The sequence below is a fragment of the Rhinolophus sinicus genome, chromosome 18 (assembly GCF_057876585.1).
Source record: "Rhinolophus sinicus isolate RSI-liver-muscle chromosome 18, RSI-T2T, whole genome shotgun sequence".
NCBI classification, from domain to species: domain Eukaryota; kingdom Metazoa; phylum Chordata; class Mammalia; order Chiroptera; family Rhinolophidae; genus Rhinolophus; species Rhinolophus sinicus.
Window position 1 is genome coordinate 74,092,334 of NC_142518.1, and position 20,207 is coordinate 74,112,540.

Genomic DNA, 20,207 nt, shown 5'->3' on the forward strand with positions numbered 1-20,207 from the left:
TTGATTACTGATTCTATTTTGTTAGTATTCATCGGTCTGTTCAGATTTTCTCATTCTTCTTGATGTAGCATTGGAGGACTGTATGGTTCTAGAAATTTATCTGTTTCTTCCTGATTGTCCAGTTTATTGGCTCATAGTATTTCATGAAAACTTTTTTGTATTTCTGTGGTGTCCGTTGTCACTTCTCCTCTTTCATTTCTGATTTTGTTTATTTGGGTCCTTCTTTTTTTTCCTGATGAGTCTAAAGGTTTATCAATTTTGTTAATCTCTTCAGGAAACCAAGTCTTGGGTTCGTTGATGTTTTGTATTGATTTTTTTTGCCTCTATTTTTTTTTTATTTCAGCTCTGATCTTTATTATTTCCTTCCTTATACTCACTTTAGGCTTTGTTTGCTGTTTTCCTCCCAGTTCCCTTAGGTGTAAAGTTACTGTTTATTTGAATTTTTTCTTGTTTCTTTAGGTAGGCCTGCATTGCTATGAATTTCCCTCTTAGGACTACTTTCATTGTGTCCCACAGATTTGGGGTCATTGTGTTTTCATTTTCATTTGTGTAAAGGTATCTTTTGATTTTTTTCCTTGATCTCATTGTTGACCCATTCATTATTTAGTAGCGTGTTATTTAGCCTCCATGTGTTTCTGTTTTTCATTTTTTTTTTCCTGTAATTGATTTCTAGTTTCATACCATTGTGGTCAGAGAAGATGCTTGATATGTTTTCAGTCTTCTAATTGTATTGCGACTTGTTTTGTGGCCTGACTTTTGGTCTGTCTTGGTAAATGCGAATGTTGTTACACTTGATGTTGTTCCAGAGGCCCCTCAGACTATCCTCATATTTTTTAATTCTTTTTTTCTTTTTGCTGTTCTGATTGGGTGTTTTCTACCGTATTCTCTTTCAAATTGCTGATTCGATCCTCTGCTTCATCTCATCTACTGTTTATTGCTTCTAGTATATTCTTCTTTTCAGTTATTATATTGTTTATTTCTGACTGGTGCTTTATGGCTTCTATGTCCTTCTGTGTGCTTACTATTTCTTTGTTGAAATTCTCACTAAATTCCTTAAGCATTCTTATACTTAGTGTTTTGAAATCTTCCTCTGGTAAGTTGGTTGCTGCCATTTCATTCAGTTCTATTCCTGGAGGTTTCTCCTGTCCTTTTATTTGGGACATGTTTGTTTGTTTCCTCATTGCGGCTGCCTCTCTATGTTTGCTTCTATGTATTAACTAGATCTCCTATATGTCTCAGTCTTTGCTGGGTGGCTGTATGTGGTATGTGTCCTGTGTGTTCCAATGGCACAGTTGCCCTGATTTCCTGTGAGGTGTTTCAGGAGTGTCCCTTGAGTGTGTTGTGTGTGTTCTACTGTTGTAGTTGAGCCTTGTTTGCTTTCGGCATGTTATTCAATGGCATTGACTCCCAGGCTGAGGGAATGTGAAGATTGGCTGTGCCCACAGTGTATGAGCTGCTGTGTGTGGGCTGACCCCTCAGAGGGCTCAGCCCCCATGGGCTCTTGTGCCTATTGAGACCACCTTTTGGGTGTGCCACTTGTGGGGCTAACCAGGTAGTACTTTGCTGTGGTCTAATGCTGGCCTCTGACTGTGTTGTTTCTGGTGTCTCTTGGGAGGGGCTCCCATGCAGCCAATTTCTGTCTTGGCTGTGACTGGCCAGCAGTTACCTGGTAGGAGCTACACAGCTATATGTGTTTGGTTGCTGCCTGTGCTGGACCTTTTGGCATGTGGGATTGGACTTGCTGTGAACCGAGGCTGACTGCCACGAGTATTAGGCCTGTGACAGCTTATCAAAAGGCCCAGAAATCCCAAGGCCTGTTCCCACCTACTGGCTGACAGTAAGGCTCAGCCATTGAAAGAGCCTCCTTAGGTATGCAGTCCAGGCTGGTTGACCTGGTGTGGAGAGTTGCTCTGGCAATGCAGCACTAGCTTGGTGAAGCAGGGTCCCCGTGTGTCATGAGACATGGCCAGTATGTTTTACAACATTAAGGCAAATTCAGTTATTTTGCCAGTGCCTGGCCTCTGACCACTTCATAAAACTCTCTGAGAATACCACAGCCAGCCTCCACTCACTTTGGGGCAGTGCCTGGCCTGCAACCACTTCAGAAAATGCCCTGAGAACACTGCAGCCAGTCAGTGCTCGCCTCGGACCCACAGATCTCTCACAGTCACACAAGAGAGGCTGTGGAACAAGTTGTGGCTCAATGCCCACCATCAAAAGTTTCCCTGGCTGCCACTGTCTATCTACTGCTGCAAAATGCTTCCACCTCTTGTGGGGCAGGGCCAGTCACCCAGGTGCTGAAAGTGCCCTTAGCAATGCATCCCCAGGTGGGCAGGGCAGCATTCCAGGGAGTTACGGAGTGTGGCAGTGGTTTTTATAAAGTTAATGCAGTTTTGGTTCTTGCAGTTGTTCCAGGCCCAGGACCACTTTGCACAAATGCCCTGAGAATACTGTGGCCAGCCACCACTCGCCTCAGGCCCTCAGGTCCCCGAGAGCTGCCCAAGAGAGGCTGAGGCACAGATTGTGGCTCACTGCACACCTCCAAAATTTCCCAAGGCCTCCACAGACCATCCACTGCTGCAGAAGTCTTCTGCAACTTGTGGAGTGGTGCCCCCAGTGATGCAACACTAGCTGTTCAGAGCTGGGACCCAGGGCATCACCAAGGTGGTGCACATGCACAGATAATGCGGTCTCACATATGGCTCTTTGGGGGATGGTTCAACATAAAAAAGATGGTGCCCTCCAGTAGGCTACGCATGAGGCAGGCTCCACACGGGGATTATGGCTAGTGTCCTTCCAGCCCTTGCCTACAAGCCAGACAGCTCAGTCTTTCCTGTATGCTACTGGCATCTCTCGAGTTGCCACCCCTCCACTAGAGACCAGGTGAGTGTTTGGAAGTGATTGAGTCTGTGTGAGGACCTTTTAAGATGGTGGGTGGGTTTCCAGCCACCTTCCATCTCACTGGGATGGAAAGAATACTCGCTGATTTTCACTGCCAAATATTGTGGGAACTCCTTTTCTCGGCAGAGGACCCCTGAGCTAGGGAGCCCAGTGTGGGGCTTGGACCCCTCCCTCTTCCAGGGGTTACCCATGCCACCAAAGTGTCCCTCCCAGTGTTGAATCACTACCTGTGGGTTTGGTGGTCAGCCTGTTGCGTCTCATCCCTTCCTACCAGTCATGATGTGGCCTCTTCTTTATATCCTTAGTTATAGTGGTTCTGTTCAGCTAGTCTTCAGTTGATTCTTGAGGTTGATTGTTCTATAATTTATTTGTAAGTTTCGTGTGATCCTGGGATGCAGCAGGCATAGTGTTTACCCTACCACCATCTTGGATTTCCTCCACCAAAACAAAGATCATTATCTTCACAGTTTTAACCTTGACATTTGGTCCTCTAGCTTCTGGTCTAACTTCCTTCAATATATCTTCCCATCTCGTTGAATATATATTTTTATTAGAAGTAGTGATACAGATATATCAAAGGTAAGAGTGAAAATCTCCATGATAAAATGTGTTCTTTATTCCACTTCCCTTTTCCATAGAGGTCTACTATTAATAGTTGGTGTGTAAATCTGAATCCATGCAGACGTACACACACACACACACACACACACAGAATTTTGGTTTTTCTACACATTGTATTTATGTAGAATCATAGCATACACACTTCTGTGTCTTGCTTTATCACATATCTTTTTATCTTTATTTTATCAATTTATCATAAACAATTTTCTTTGTCATTGTACATTATTATTTCAATATTTTTTAATTTTTCAATTGCATTATTTTTAATGGCTGCATGATATTCCACTGTTGCAAATAATATCATAATGAACAGACACATATCTGTGCACACATGTACAATTATTTATAAAATTGTATGGATTCCTAAAAGTGAAATTGCTGGGACAAAAGATAACTGCATGTAAATTTGTGTCTTTTTAAGTTTTTATATTAGCAACAAGAAATGAACTTGATTTTCAAAATAACCAACCAGTATGGAATAATGTAAATGAGAAGTCTTATTTTCACTTATTTACATACCCCAAATTTACAGTTCTATCTCAAAGTAACCGCTTTTAGTAGTTCCTCATGTACTTGTCTAGGAAAGGCTTTTTTATACATATATATGCATGTGTATATGATAGATATCTCATCAATTTTAGGGCTCAATTTCTTACATTTAAAATTTCTAATATTGAGGTGCATCTTACAATGCAAAGCATTTTAAATTATAATTAGAAAAAAATTTCCCATCATCAATACATGAAACAATGCTATTTTCCAAATTTATGCATTTTATATTTTTATTTACAGACATGAAATCATACCATATATATATATATATACACACACGCGCGCGCGTGTGCGCTGGACCTAACTATTATAACTTAGTAAATCTTAGCTAACTTTTTCTTATCAGCCTATAAATATGTGCCTCATTCTCTTTCAATATTATATAGTACATTTTGTGTGGGCTAACCATAAATTATGTAACTTATGAGTATTGAAATTGTTTCTGTCTTTTCATGATTACAACATATGTTACACTGAAGATTCTTATCCATATCTTACATAAATATCTTAAGACTGGTTGGCAAATATCACCATAGAATAAATTCTGAGTCAAGTTGCTGGTACCCAGCACATATATGCCTTTTTAATATTGATAGTTACTAACAAATTTTCCTGTTAAATAGCTCTACTGCTTTATACTCTCTTGATCAGTGTAAGTAATTTTCTAATTTCTCTTCATTTTACAAAATCTGGGTCTAAATCAGTCTTTCTAATTTTGTCAAACTAATGGGTGAGAAGTAGTGTATCATTGTTTAAATTTGAATTTTCCTGATTACAAGTGAGATTTCTTATGTTTATATCTTCGAAAATTGTTCATACTCTGCCTCATTTCTTAAGAAGGGATTTGGTTATGTATTTACTACTGATTTGTAGAAGTACTTTATACGTAGTGAAGATGCATCCATTATCATATGTATTGCAAATATTTTCTCCCAGTCAGTTGTTTGTCTTACAACATGGTTCACAGTGCATTTTATCATGTAGAAGTTTAAAATTTTTACATAGGTGAATTTTGTACTCATTTCTTCAAAAAATGTCTATTGAATATGTACAATGTGCCAGGTACTGTTTTAGGTGCTGGAGATAGAGCATGAATGAAACAAGCTCAATGCCTGCATGAAGCTTACATCTAGTCAATAAACAAACTAAACAAAATAAATAAGTTTATAGTATGTTAGAAGGTATGGCAAAAGTAAAGCGAGGCTTGGGGATAGGACTTTCTGAGAATTGTTACATTTTGAAATATGGTAGCAATGGAAAGCTCCTCTGATAGCAATTGATCAAGTGACTTCATACAGTGAGGGAGTGCCTCATTCAAAGGCTCTGAGGTGGAAGTACTCCTGACATGTTTGACGAAAATAAATGAAGCTAGCATGGATTAAGCAGAGTGAGTGAGGTGAAGCTAGGTAGGAGATGAGATCAGGTTGGTAATGGGGGATAAATTATCTAGAGCCTTGTAGATCATAGTAAAGGCTTTTACTACTGAGTGAAATGGGGAGGGAGTTGAAAAAGTAACATAATTATACTTAAAAAAAAATTACAGCTCCTGTTTTGGAAATAGATCATAAAGGAATATGGATGGAAACAGTGAGACCAGTTATGGCACTATTTAAATAATACAGACCAGAAATGTTGATGGCTTGGATCAGAGTGGTGGCAGTGAAAGTGATAAGGAATGGTCAGAATCTGAATATATTTTCAGGTCAAGCCAGCAAGATTTGTTTATACAATATGAGAGAAAGAGAGATATCAAAGATGACTCTAAAATTTTTATCTTGAGGAACTGGAAGAATGGAGTTACTACGTACTGAGATAGGAAATATTTTGAGAGAAGCAGATTTGGTGGGTAAGATCAGGAGAATAGTTTTCTGATTGTAATAAGGGTGTCTATATCCTAAGATTATAAAAATAGACCTATATATTTTCTTCCACTATTTTCATGATTTTGTTCTTTATATTTGCAGCTTTAATTTGCATCTTTGACTTTTTCTCTATGTTGTTTGAGATGAGGAACTAACTTTATGTTTATGTTTGTTTTGGGGTGTTTTTTTTCCAAATAGATGTCCAATTCACCCAACTCTGTTTGTTACAAACTCCATTCTTTACTCATTGATTTGAAATCTCATTTAAAAACATTTCTAAGTTTGTTCATACGTATTTTTTTCTGGACCGAGTGAATGATAACATTTATATAATGGAACCAAAATTACCATAACAACTCATCTCTGAAATTATAATGAAAACGACAGAAAATGTTTCAATGGGTACACATCCTCAGTATATTCAACTCTTCAGGCAAGAGGCTACCTTTTAGATTTTCTATGCAGCCTACAAGTATATTTCAGTAAGCAAATTCTACATTAAATTTAGATACTTGCAGAACTGATAACACTAGGAAATCATGTATTTTAAGTACATTGTTGTTTCTTTCAGATGGTATTTTATCTTACAGTGGTGACACATTGAGAAAGTAAGATTTTACAGTTCAGTTATACTAGGCACAGGCAGTCATTGCTTTGCATAGTTCTGACATGCACAAATTGGTTACCACACTTTAGTTAAATAACGTCAGCCCTCAACAACGTGGTTCGAATTTAAGTTACCATGGTGTATTAGCTATTCAATCCATAAGTCACTATGTAAATAATAGCTGTGCATCATGATCAGCGAACAGTCATTTCACTTCTTTCATATTCTTTCAGTGATAGTCACTGTGAATCTGTTATTCCCTTCATGCACAGACAGCATAGTATGTAGTTCTGTTACTGCTTTGTCTCTCATTAATAAACCAGTGTGGTTTAACAAAAAAGGATAATCAAAGGGGAAATTGACCAACAAAGATGAATGTGTAGCAAAACAGCAAAATGTGATAACACTGGAAGTTAGTTGAAATCTAATATAAGTGCAGTTATAGGTGAAGTAGCCAACGAGAGGAATGTGGACACTGCCATCATTTGAGACACTTTAGGAGCACAACCAAGGAAGTTAGTAAAGATGATCTTATCAACAACATATGACTTTTTTTCTATACATTTATAGCTTACATGAAAAGGGATTTTAATGTACTTAGGTAACCTTTTAAAGGTCATGGAACAATCATATTTTTCCATGCTTATTAATATCTTTATATGTCTTCAGCTTGCATTTTCATTTTTATATTCCCATACTACTGTGCAAAGCAAGAAGTTATATGAGAGAAGTTATTATAAAGGAAGAGTAGAATAAAAGTTTCAGGATATATAACAGTAGGATTGCCGGATGTCAAGCATAAGAAAAAAATTTATAAATTAGTGAGTTGTTATGAAATAGGATAGTGGTAAAAGGTCAGATGAATACTTTATTTTACAAATGTCACAGTTTATATGAGAGTGTTTTTGTTAGTCGAAAAGCATAATTATTATAGTACAGTGAAAACTTTGGACAGGGAATCGGTAGGCAGAAGTTGGAGTTCTGAGTCTGTCTACATGACCGTTTAAGTCACTTAGTTCTTTTGTATTTTCATTACTTTGTCAGTAATATAGAAAAAAATAATAATTATTCTACCTATTCCACAGAGTTATTGTGAGGCTTTGATTAGATTAAAAAGCACTTTGTAAATTATAAAGCACTCTATACATTGTATTTATCTCTGAAATAAGAGGGCTGGACTAGATGGTATCTCATATTTCTACAACTCTTAAATTTAGTGACTGTGGAATTATATGAATCTCTAACATTCTTTTAACCTGACATAATGTTCTTAACCTCCATTAATCTTTCTTAAAATCTAAGCATACTATAGATTCAAAGCAATCCCTATCATAATCCCAGATTGCCTTTTCTCTGAAATTCACAAGCAGATCCTAAAATTCATATGGAAATACATGAGACTCAGAATAGTCAAAACAATATTGAAAATAAAAGAATGATTTCAGAGGATTTGCCCTTCTAGGTTTCAAAACTTACTATAAAACTACAATAATCCAGACTGTGTAATACTGGTATAAGATAGACATAGGGATCAATAGTACAGATCAGAGTCCAGAAATAAGTGCATACATTTTTGGTTAGTTGATTTTCAACAAAGGTGCTATGACAATTGGAAGGGGAAAGAAAAATCTTTTACACAAACAATTCTGGAACAAGAGGGTATCTATATGCAAATGAATGAATTTCCACTGCCTACCTCATATCATACACAAAAATTAACTCAAATTGGATAATTGACCTAAATATGAGAGCTAAAACTATTAAAATCTTAGAAGAAAGGATAACTAAAGCTTCATGACCTTAGGTTAGGTTAATTATTTCTCAGATATGACACCAAAAAGCACAAACAGCCAAAGGAAAATATAAATTGGACTATATTCATTTTTTAAATTTTGTGTTGGAAGTGGCAACATCAGTAAAAAGATTACCAACAGAAAGAGAGAAAATATTTTCAAATCGTGTATCAGAGATTGGTATTCAGAATATATAAAGAATTCTTATAATTCAATAAAAAAGCAAACAAACCAATTTTTTAAATGGGCAATGTTAATTGGACCTAACGGACATACACAAAGCATTCCATCCTACAACAGCCGAGTATACATTTTTTTAGAGAACATGGAACATTCCCCAGAAGAGACCATCTGTTAGGCTAAGCTCTCCCAAAAAATTGAAGAGAAGGGAACACTTCCAAATTTATTCTATGATGCCAGCATTACCCTGATACCAAAGCCAAGAAAGATACTATAAGAAAATGACAGACCAATATCCCTTGTATATATTGATTTAAATTTTTTCAACAAAATACTAGTATACCAACAGCATATTAACAGGATTGAACACCATGATCAAGTGAGATTTATTCCTAGAATGCAAGGACGGTTCAACATACAAAAATCATTAATGTAATATATCACATTAATAGAATGAAAGGAAAAACCCATATGATCATCACAATAGAAACAGAAAAATCATTTGACAAAATTCAACACCCTTTCATGATTTTTTTTTAAAAAGAAAGAAAAAACAACTCAACAAACTAGTAACAGAAGGAGACTACCTGAACATAATAAAGCCATATATGAAAAACGTACAGCTAATATCATACTCAATGGCAAAAGACTGAAAGCTTTTCCTCCCAAGATCAGGAACAAAACAAGGATGCACATTGTAGTCATTCCTATTAAACATAGTGCTCAAAGTCCTAGCCAAAGCAATTAGGCAAGATAAAGAAATTTCTCACTGAAATTTGGTTCTGTCCAAAAACATCCATGGAGACATTTGGTCCATAGTTAATATAAATCTCTCTCTTCAGCAAGATTTGAACCCAGACCCATCTATCTAATCCCATGTGCCATTATTAGCTAGGCTACTAAGGCAAGAAGGGTTATTATTGGAAATGCACCACAACTCAATTTTTGGACCAATAAAACATGATAGTATTTTTCTGTATTAATCCTGTAAACCCAAAAGTAGAAATAAACGTGGGCTGTTTGATCCCAGGGACATTTTCTAGGTGCAGATATTTTGGATAGGACCAACTATCAAGTAGCATTTAGCGTGGACCAAGCACCTCTGTGGACATTTTGGACAGGACCAAATATCTGCTAATTCAATGGAAAACAGTATGGAGGTTCCTCACAAAATTAAAAATAGAATTACCGTAAGATTCAGCAATCCCACTTCTGTGTATTTATTCAATGAAAACGAAAATACTAACTTGAAAAGATATACGCACTCCCAGGTTCACTGCAGCATTATTTACAGTCCACAAGATATGGAAGCAAAGTAAATGTCCATCATTAAATGAATGGATTTTTGAAAATGTGGTACACACCACACAGTGGAATATTATTCATCCATAAAAAGAATGAAATCTTGCCATTTGCAACAACATTGATGGGCCTTGAGGGCATTATGCTAAGTGAAGTAAGTCAGACAGAGAAAGGCAAATACCATATGATCTCACTTAAACATGGAATTTAAAAAGAATAAATTAAAAAAGATAAAAACAAACAAAACTCGTTGATATAGAGAACAGATTGGTGGTTGCCAAAAGAGGGATTACAATGGGGGTATGGGCAAAATGTATGAAGGGGATTAAAAAGCACAGACTTCCATCTATAAAATGAATAAGTCATGGGATGCAATATACAGGATGGTGACTATATTTAATAATATTATTTTGTGTATTGAAACTTGATCAGAGAGTAAATCTCAAAAGTTTTTGTCACAAGAACAAAAAGTTTTGTAATTTTTAAGGTAATGGATGTTAACTAGATTTATTGTGGTGATCATTTCACAAATATATACAAATAAATTATTATGTTGTACCCCTGAAACTAATATAACAATAAAAGTCAGTTATATCTAAATTTTTAAAAAAATATGTCCAATCCTGACATTGGAACTAATGTAGATATTTGTGGTTTCAGTATATTCAACCATGTCTAGCTTTTACGGAAGTGTAAATATGCTACAATTTTCCTTACTCAGAGTGATTTATAGGATTCCTCTCCAGTTTGTTGATTTTCTGAGTACTGTCTTCTGTTATCTCTTCTTGCTTACCTTTTTTTGAAGCTCTGTTTTCTCTGCAAGTGGATATGAAAAATAAAAGCTTAGATAAAAGTTGTACTAGCAAATTTTAATCCTTTTCAGAATCCCTAGCAAAATGTTTAATTTCTTTTCACAGTTTACTTGGTTTGAAGGATTCGGGCTATTGGGAAGTGAGAAGAACTGCGTTAGAGAAAAAATGCTGGTTGAAATTATAGATTGAGGTTATTTGTAGAATTTAACATACTTTATCATAAATAATCAGGCGTTTTTCTACTGTATTTCAGATTTACCATTATCAAAATATCTGAATTTTCTTCTTGTTTTTTATTTTGGCAAATAAATGTCATTTGTTCATGAATAGAAAGAAGAATCATATTTTATTCAAAGCTTTTCTGTGTTAATACCTAAGATGGAACCAATTCAATCCAAAATTTAATTGTATATCTATTATGTGTATAAAAATGTACTAGATGTTTTATTTATGAAGGTTCAGAGAAAAAAATATATATATATGTATATATACATATATACATATATATATACATATATATATATACATATATACATATATATATATATATATATATACATATATATAGCCTAAGACCCTTAATTTTTTTTTAACTGGAATGTAAAAGGCATTCATTTCAAAAGCTTTTACTATAATTCAGAAACACTTGAGTCACAAACAAATGATCTTACTTGCCTAGACAAACCTAAACACTAAATGAAGAAAGGTATTCAGTAGGTGATGTTGAACACTAGTACTTTGTTGGAGAAGTCAGGATCCTCATGAGCAGAGCAGTGAACACTGTGGTAGATATAAAGTTATGACATATATTCTTGTTATTGGGAAAAACTTGTTTTAATTGTGAAAGTGGGTGTGAATCTTTATAAGGCTCTATTAAAAGAAAACAATGCAGATGTTCATTGTACAAAAATGGTTGTATATGAATTGTCTCTGACCCCAAAGAAACTTTCAATGTAGTTGAAGAGTCAAGACATGCATATTTGAAGCCATTGTAGACATGACAGAATAAGAACTTAAACTAAATTCTTAGGGTAAGCTGTCTGTCCTGGAAGGCTTCATGGAGGAAATGGGATTTGAGATTTCCACTGAAGAATTGATAGATTTCTTTATGTTAAGATGAAATTAGCTTTCTGCAGTAGAACCTACTGAAGTTATTGTTTGACATGCTTATTGTAAGCAGTGAATTTTATTGTGGCATACTTGGGATGATGATCACAGGTTCTGAAATCAGACTGTTTGGATCCAAATCCAGATTCCACCACTTACTAGCTGAATCACTGTAAAATGGGGATAATAATAGTATCTTTCTTATAGTGTTATTAAAGATTAATGAGAATAATGCATCTACATATCATCGGAATAGCATGAGCCCTGGAGTGTGACAGACCTTGGTACAAATCCCAATTCTGCCACTTACTAAAGACCTTAGGCACTTGAGTTCTCCAAGATTCAGTTTTCTTATTTATAAATGGAAATGATAAAGCCTAAGTCAAGGGCTGTTGTGATGATTAAATGAAGCAATTCATGTAAAGTGCTCAGCAGAGTGCCTGACATATAGTAAAATCTCTGTAAATAATGGTATATTGTTATACAATCTAAGTAATGTAGCGACTTCAGTTTTATCTTTTTATTCATTATTTTAGGGTGAACCTGGTCTGCCTGGATACCCAGGGAACCCTGGTATGAAAGGTTCTGTTGGAGATACTGGTTTGCCCGGATTACCAGGAACCCCTGGAGCAAAAGGACAACCAGGCCTTCCTGGATTCCCTGGTAATATTGCTTTTCTCAAATGCTTCCTTCTTTCCTTCCTTATGTACTCTAACCCATATCACAGAGCAACTTCTTATTTGGCATTTTATTCTATTTCCCAATCAGGTACTGACTAGCAACACAATTTTCAACTAGTTCTTTAACTTTTCTTTGCCCAAATTTCATTCTGTATAAAATGAGACTATTACGAACTCAACAAGACAGTATCCTGTGGGCAGTGAGACTGTTTGATGGAGCATTTTCCCATCTTTGACTGCTAGCCACAAGTCAATTAAGAGGCCTTACTATTTTGATTTATAAAGTTTCTGACAAAAAAAAAAAAAAAAATATATATATATATATATATATATATATATATATATATATATTCCTAGCCCAAGACTTTTAAAAAAAAAAACTGGGATGTAAAAGGCATTAGTTTCAAAAGCTTTTACTATAATGCAGAAACACTTGAGTCACAAACAGATGATCTTATTTGCCTAGATAAGCATAAGCACTAATGAAGAAGGAAGTATTTAGTAGGTGATGTTGAAAACTAGTCTTTTGTTGGAGAAGTCAGGATCCTCATGAGCAGAGCAGTGAACACTGTGGTAATGTACACTGCCAAGCATTAGCCTGCTGCTGATTCTCTTAGAAAGTTGTACTCAGACACACGGTGGGTGGCTGTTGATAGGATGAACAATCATACCCTTCACTGAAATGACAAGGACTGAGTCATGTAAGCAAAGGAACTTAGAATTATAGTCAAGTAGAGAGCTTCAATTAGATTGTTACAGTACCTCTTCTGTTTATACTTATATTTAATTTTTTGTTTAATTTGCATTGCACAGTGGCATGGATGAAGTGGGCCTTTACTTATCTTTTCCCTAATCTTTTTATTGAAGTATAACATAAACTCAGTAACGTGTACAAGACTATAGATGAGTTTTTACTCATGTACATAGCCATGTACCCACCATACATATCAAGATATGAAATAGTTCCTTTACACCATAAAGTTTACCCATTCTTTTTCACAGTGAACCCCACCCCCAGGTAACCACTCCTGTGACTTCTATCATTATCATTTAATCTACCTGTTTTTGAAAGTCATATAAATGGAATCATACAGTATCAATCCCTGCATCTGGCTTCTTTCATTCATCATTTACATCTGTAAGATTCGTGTATCTTGTTGCATGTGTCTTTATTTTGTTTTTTAATCAATGCTCTGTAATATTCCATTGAAGGAATACACCATAATCAATTACCCAATTCTACTATTGATGGACTTTTGGATTGTTTCCAGTTTGGGACTTGATGGGGTTCAGAGCAGACCTCCCCATTATGTGCCACTTTTGCAGTATTTTGAGCTGAAGGCAATTGAGACCCAGCAAGCTCAAGAGACCCTTTTACTTCTCTCTTAAATAATTTAAATTGGGAGCCTTGCCTGCAATAAGAATTATGACCAGAAATAACTTTTTATGACCTATCTATATAGCAGGGCAAACATCTAATTACTGAACAGCTGTTGTTCTTATCATGCTGCAAATTACCGCCCTCCCCTCTAAAGCCTCAGGTGCCTTACTTCACTCCTTAGCTCAGGAGGTCATATATACCTCGTTTTACCTCTCTGTCTCTGAATTTTTCATGTATATGGGGTTTCTGACTCTGATGTATGTGGAGTTCCTGTGTGTATGAAATTAAGTTTGGTTGTTTTCTCTTTTTAATCTGTCTCACATTGAGACAGATTATTAGACCAGTTGAAAGAACCTAGAAGGGTAGAGGATAATTTCTTCCTCCCCCACATACTATTAAGAAAAAAATATGCTACTAACATTCTTTGACATGTCTTGTTGGACACATATATTCATTTTTCGTAGACAAAAACTTAGTAGAATTACTGAATCATAGGGTTAGGGTTCATTTAGCTTTAGTAGATAGTGTCAGTTTTCCAAAGTAGTTTTATAAATTACAGCCCCACCTACAATGTATGAAATGCCCATCGATGTCTCCTGGTGGCTTGCCATGATCGTATAGTGGTTAGTACTTTGCATTGTGAAATATCCAGTTGCCCATATAGTCACCTGACTTGGTATTATTGGTCTTTTTAATTGTAGCTATTCCGTTGGGTATATAGAGGTATCTCATTGAAGTTTTCATTTATATCTTCCTAATGAATGACAATATTGAAAACCTTTTCATATACTTAATTGCCTATTTGTATAGCACCTTTGTGAAGTGCCTGCTCCAAGTGTTTTTGCTCATGTTTTATTGAGTTGTTTTCCTTTTTTCTTATTGATTCAGAGCAGTTCTTCGCATATTCTGGATATGAGTTCTTTGTCAGATAAATATATTTCAAATATGTTCTTCCTGTCTCAGATCTGCCTTTCACACTCTTAATGCTGTTGTGTGATGAACAAAAGTTGTTAATTTTAATAAAGTCCAATTTATCAATCTTCTTTCATGGTTAGTGTTCTTTGTGTTCTATTCAAGAAATATTTACCTTCTCAAGGTTATTTTTATGGTATAAAGTAGGGGTCAAGGTTTGTTTTTTCTATTACAGATATCCACTGTTGTTGTTTTTTCTTTGAAATAACCCACGTTCTTCTGTTCATCAAAAGACACAATTAAGAAAATGAATAGGGAAGCCACAGACTAAGAGAAAATACTTGCAAAACATATGTCTGACAAATGACTGATTTCTGGGATATACAAAGAATTTCTACAACTCAGAAATAACAGAATATACAGTCCACTATTTTTAAATGGGGAAAACTTTAAATAGACGTCTCATAAAAGAAGACATATGGATGGCTACTAAGAACATGGAAAGTTGATCAATATCATTAGCCATCAGATTAAGGCAAAATAAAATCACAATAAATTAGCACTACATACCTATCAGAATGGCTATTATTAAAACAAGTGATAACACCATATGTTATCCAAATATCTGGATCAACTGGAATTCCCAAACGTTGTGACTATGAAATGCTTTGGCAGGTTTTGTTTTGTTTTTGGTTTTGTTTGGTTTGGTTTTATAAAATGCAGCACACATGACCTACTTTCTGACTCAGCTGTTCCAGTCCTATCTGGGTATATATCTAAGATAAATTAAGACATATGTCCACAAAAGTAGTGATGCATAAATATTCATAATAGCCCAAAACTAGAAGTAGACCAAGTTTCCATAAATAGAATAGATATTCATAATAGCCAAAACTTTACCAAATGTCCAACAATAGATGAATGGGTTAAAATTTTTTGGTGTATCCATACAATGGAATCCTACCAATTCTGCTAATGTAATATGGTGGTAATTATTTTTATGAATATATAGTAATGACAGTCTGTGGATAAGTACATTTAGAACTTAAAATTATTCTTAAAATATCCAGCAAATACCGGCTTCTTTTTGGGTTTTCTTTCCATTCTTCACTGTTTCTATGCAAACACTATAAATTGTAAATTTGAGTTTTAGCTTCTAAAGCAATGCTGTTTTTCTTTATTTATTAAATTGAGCTCTTTACTCTAGGAACTCCAGGCCTTCCTGGACCAAAAGGTATTAATGGTCCTCCTGGGAACCCTGGACTTCCAGGAGAACCAGGTCCTATAGGTAAGCATGAAAAATAAGAGTTTGCTGTTCTGTAAAACCAAGCCAAGTGTTCATTTTGGGAAAGTCAAATCATTTCAGGGAGCTATGAACATTTTCAAGACAAGGAAACAGGGTGATCATTCACTTAGTACTGCTTGATAGGTACAAAATGAACAATTCACTAAAAGTTAATTAAAATTATTATTATTATGAGACTTTATTTTCGAGGCTTACTTTTTCAAAGGAGAGTTATTTCAAGTATCCTACAATAGTAGATACAAAGTCTGTTTTTTTGGTGGTGCTTTTTGTTTTATTAGAATGGCAAGGCATAGCACTTTATTTGTTTACTGATTCTAAAGTAAATCACTTCTCTTGGCCCCATATGAGGCCTATAATGCACTCCATCCCACCTCCACACCTTACTTTCTAAAGCTAAATATTCTAGCTTTCTAATGCTGGATATTCTAAAGCTAGACTGAAATCAGAAACTGAAACTTTTTTGATAATGAGTGAATGGTGAGGCTGTTCCTTATTAACATTACCCTTTATTTCTTTTATGCTTTTTTCATAATATTTCATAATTTAAAGGGGTGTCTTAGAGGTACTTTTTGTCATTTGGATAGAACTATTTGAAGCTAGTATGGAAAGAATGGAGAATGTGGAAGAAAACAGAAATTGGGAAGATAGGTGTAACCTGCTTACTCCATTCTTTAGGTGGTGGAGGTCGTCCTGGGCCACCGGGACCTCCAGGTGAAAAAGGCAAACCAGGTCAAGATGGTATTCCTGGACCTGCTGGACAGAAGGGTGAACCAGGTGCTTTTTTTTTTTTTTCATTGTTTTTTTTTATTTTCTAGTTTCCTCCTTGCCTGCTTTAACTTTTGCTCTTTTTCACCCACAATGAAATTATGTCTCCTTTCTTACCCTCTAAGCTACCACACACTTTTCCCTTCCTAATTAAAATCTTCCACTCTGTCCGGAGAATATTACCTCACGTTTATCAATCGAGTTGCTTCCCTCTTAAGAAAAACTCCGTATCCTTTCTTGCCCAATTTTTCATGTCAAGAAGCTACCCAACTTTTATCAAGTTCTCTGGATGACTTTGATTATGCCATATATATATATATATATATATATATATATATATATATATATATATATATACATATACACACACACACACACACACACACTCACCACGGGTGCCAAAAAATGTGTACATATTTTAATCAATGTTATCTATGTATTACTTTTCGAAGTTCAATTGAATTTTGGTAGCAATGTGTAGTATGACGTTCATTCAAAAAATGGCATTAATCATATGAATGCTAGTGTCACCATACGACAGGCAGGACAGCCAAAAAAAAAACGGAGGCACAGTTGTCATTCCAGGAGTGCAAGACCATTTTGAAGTGATATTTGAAATTCAAGAACGGTGTGGAAGTACTACGAGAATGGAGACATGAGTATGCAATAGAACCTCCAAGCCACCTAATAGTTACACGCATTTGTGATAGGTTTGAGATGCATGGTACTGTGTGAAGAAATTGAAATGGCATGCACAACGATACAAGTGGACTATAGTCAACGTGGCTCAAGCAGTAGTTCACTGTAATCAGAAGTGTCTGGACGCTGATGGTAACTTTGAGCACCTCTTGTAATTGCAGAAGTCAAACGTGACTTGTACGCATTCATCTTTTGTTATCGGTGTATATTGAGTATTACAATTTTAATACAGTTTTTTCCTTCTTAAAGTGTGTATAAATTTTTTGGCACCTCTGTATGTATACATTTGTGTGTGTGTGTGTGTGTATGTGTATGTGTAGACACATTTATACACATACACACATATATACACATATATGTATATATATTCATATGATATAAGTAAAGGTATATTTAATACTCATCACAAATAGGATATATGTGTATATATTTTTTCTGATGTTAGAATTGTAATTCCATCTTAAAAATAAACCTTCTGCATGTTTCCTATAATATACATTGTAGCACTTAATAAAAACCTAAATAATTGGAAGATAGTATTTCCCTGTTTCAGTTATTATTATCTATTTAAGAGTTTTTGGTTTATCCTCTGACAGGACAACCAGGTTTTGGAATCCCAGGACCCCCTGGACTCGCAGGACTTCCTGGTAAACTTTAATAATGCATGCTAAATAAGTCCATAAATAGAAATATTCTTCAGTACACTTATTTTTCCATCTCTACCATTTATTGTTATAAAATGCACTTTACAACCCCAGAAAACTCAAAGCTAGAATTACATCTTAAAGCAATTCTTAATTAGCAATTTAGTATGAGTTGTACTATATAAAAATTCTTAAGGAAATTTATGTATAGGTATTTCTTCATTAACTTCATAAATGCTGAGGAAATTATTAAAAAAGAAGGCAAAACTGTAGGAAGAGGTAGATTTCACTAAATTTTTAAAAATACTTTTAGCCAGGAAGCAAAGCACCCTTTTCTCCCCCATGGAAACAAAAACCAAGGTAATATAAGGAAACTCTGTAGATATGTACTACTAATAAAAATGTCCCTTGAAAATTCCATCTTAATATACATCTTGCATTTTGTATGTGTATGTGTGTGGGTGTACACACATCCACCTTCACTCACATGTTCTTGTTCTCTTTGTAAGGACGAAATAGTTAATTGAATTAATGTGTGTACATATATGTATATTTATGTTCTCAAATGACCATTGCCTATTCTCTGGAGGCTCTTTTCAAACCATATACGTATCTCCTACAAGTCTTGTTATCCTTCCCATGATCCCATGAAAATTGTTACTTCAATGTGCCACTGATATATTGCTCTCAAGCATATTGGTGGTGTAGAAAAAAATGTGAAGAGTTCATCTAGATTGTGATTCTAAACCTTGGGTACAATGGTCTTTGGGAACACACAGAAACCATTGAAGATCTGTATCTTCCATTAGTCTCAAAACAAGTCTCGAACATTTGTTTTAGGAATTTCCTCCAGCTATCTCTAACCTATTCTTGCAGATACTTCATACTTTTCTAGTTTTTTTCTTTTTTTCCCTCACAGCTACTGGTCATGTAATCATTGCTCTGTGTCCTAATGCAAAGGGTATCCTTCAGGATGCAAGCTATTATTATTTCTACATTTCTATATGTGCTCTAGTAAACACTTCTGATAACAGATAATATATATTTAACCGTAAGAATGGGTTTTTTTAATGTACTGGGGATTTATTTGATAGGAGATAAAAATGACCCTAGTATACTCCATTAGTTCTAATAAGGTAGGATAGCTTTAACCTTGCAGGCAAGCCTAATACTCAGTATTATTTAATGTGTTCTCTAATGTCACTTTGCTTTCATAGGTCAAAAGGGTGATGGAGGATTACCTGGCATTCCAGGAAACCCTGGCCTTCCAGGTCCAAAGGGTGAACCAGGCTTCCAGGGTTTACCTGGTGTGCAGGGTCCCCCAGGCCCTCCTGGTTCTCCGGGTCCAGCTCTGGAAGGCCCTAAAGGCAACCCTGGGCCCCAAGGTCCTCCTGGAAGACCAGGTATGTACACAGGTAGTAGGGGAATGGTCTCTTTATTAGTCCATTTATTTCATTTTGCTGGCACGTTAGTCAGTCTGTAGGACTTTAGAATCTGTAATCGAAGAATTTATTACAAGTAAATAATTTGTGTTATACCTAGCTCCATCCATTTCCATGGCATCTAATAATTCTTTTAAGTAATATCTTTCACTATATTCTTAAGGTTGAACTAAAGCAAAACAAAATGTGAGGGAAAAAGGAAATAGTTGATTTATTAGTTTTTTTATTCAAAGTAAAGCTATACTGATAACCTGGCAGCAAAATGCCATCTTCATTATTAATGTGAGCTTCTCAGCATGTCATCACAGAAATCATTTTAGTGATCACCCAATAGATGCTTGTGGTGCATACCAAAAGTGTTGTTATGTTTCTGTCATATGATCAGCAAGCAAATGTCACCAAGCACAATAAAAAAAAAAAAATTATTGTTTCTAGGAAGTAGGCAATCAAATTTATCTTCAACATCACAGCATGATTAAATTGAATAGTGATCACTTCATACCACCTTCATGTCTGTATTTCATTTGTCTTGTGTTAACTGCTGTAGTGCTCTCAATTTTGCATCCGATGTTCACTTTCCATTTTGTGTCTGTGCTGTGTCATTTCATTTTACTAAGTTTGGAAATGCTGATATCACCCGG

General features: G+C 35.3%; 1 protein-coding gene across 3 annotated transcripts in view; it reads left to right on the forward strand.

Moving 5' to 3' along the window:
• The window catches only part of COL4A5 (collagen type IV alpha 5 chain), a 307,204-nt gene that overhangs the window by 242,834 nt on the left and 44,163 nt on the right, over positions 1 to 20,207 (forward strand). For all 3 annotated transcript variants that reach the window (XM_074323263.2, XM_074323259.2, XM_074323260.2), the window contains 5 exons: positions 12,274 to 12,400; positions 15,918 to 15,998; positions 16,692 to 16,790; positions 18,077 to 18,127; positions 19,342 to 19,527. In XM_074323263.2, the coding sequence (XP_074179364.1) occupies positions 12,274 to 12,400; positions 15,918 to 15,998; positions 16,692 to 16,790; positions 18,077 to 18,127; positions 19,342 to 19,527 (544 nt within the window). The remainder of the gene's footprint in view (positions 1 to 12,273; positions 12,401 to 15,917; positions 15,999 to 16,691; positions 16,791 to 18,076; positions 18,128 to 19,341; positions 19,528 to 20,207) is intronic.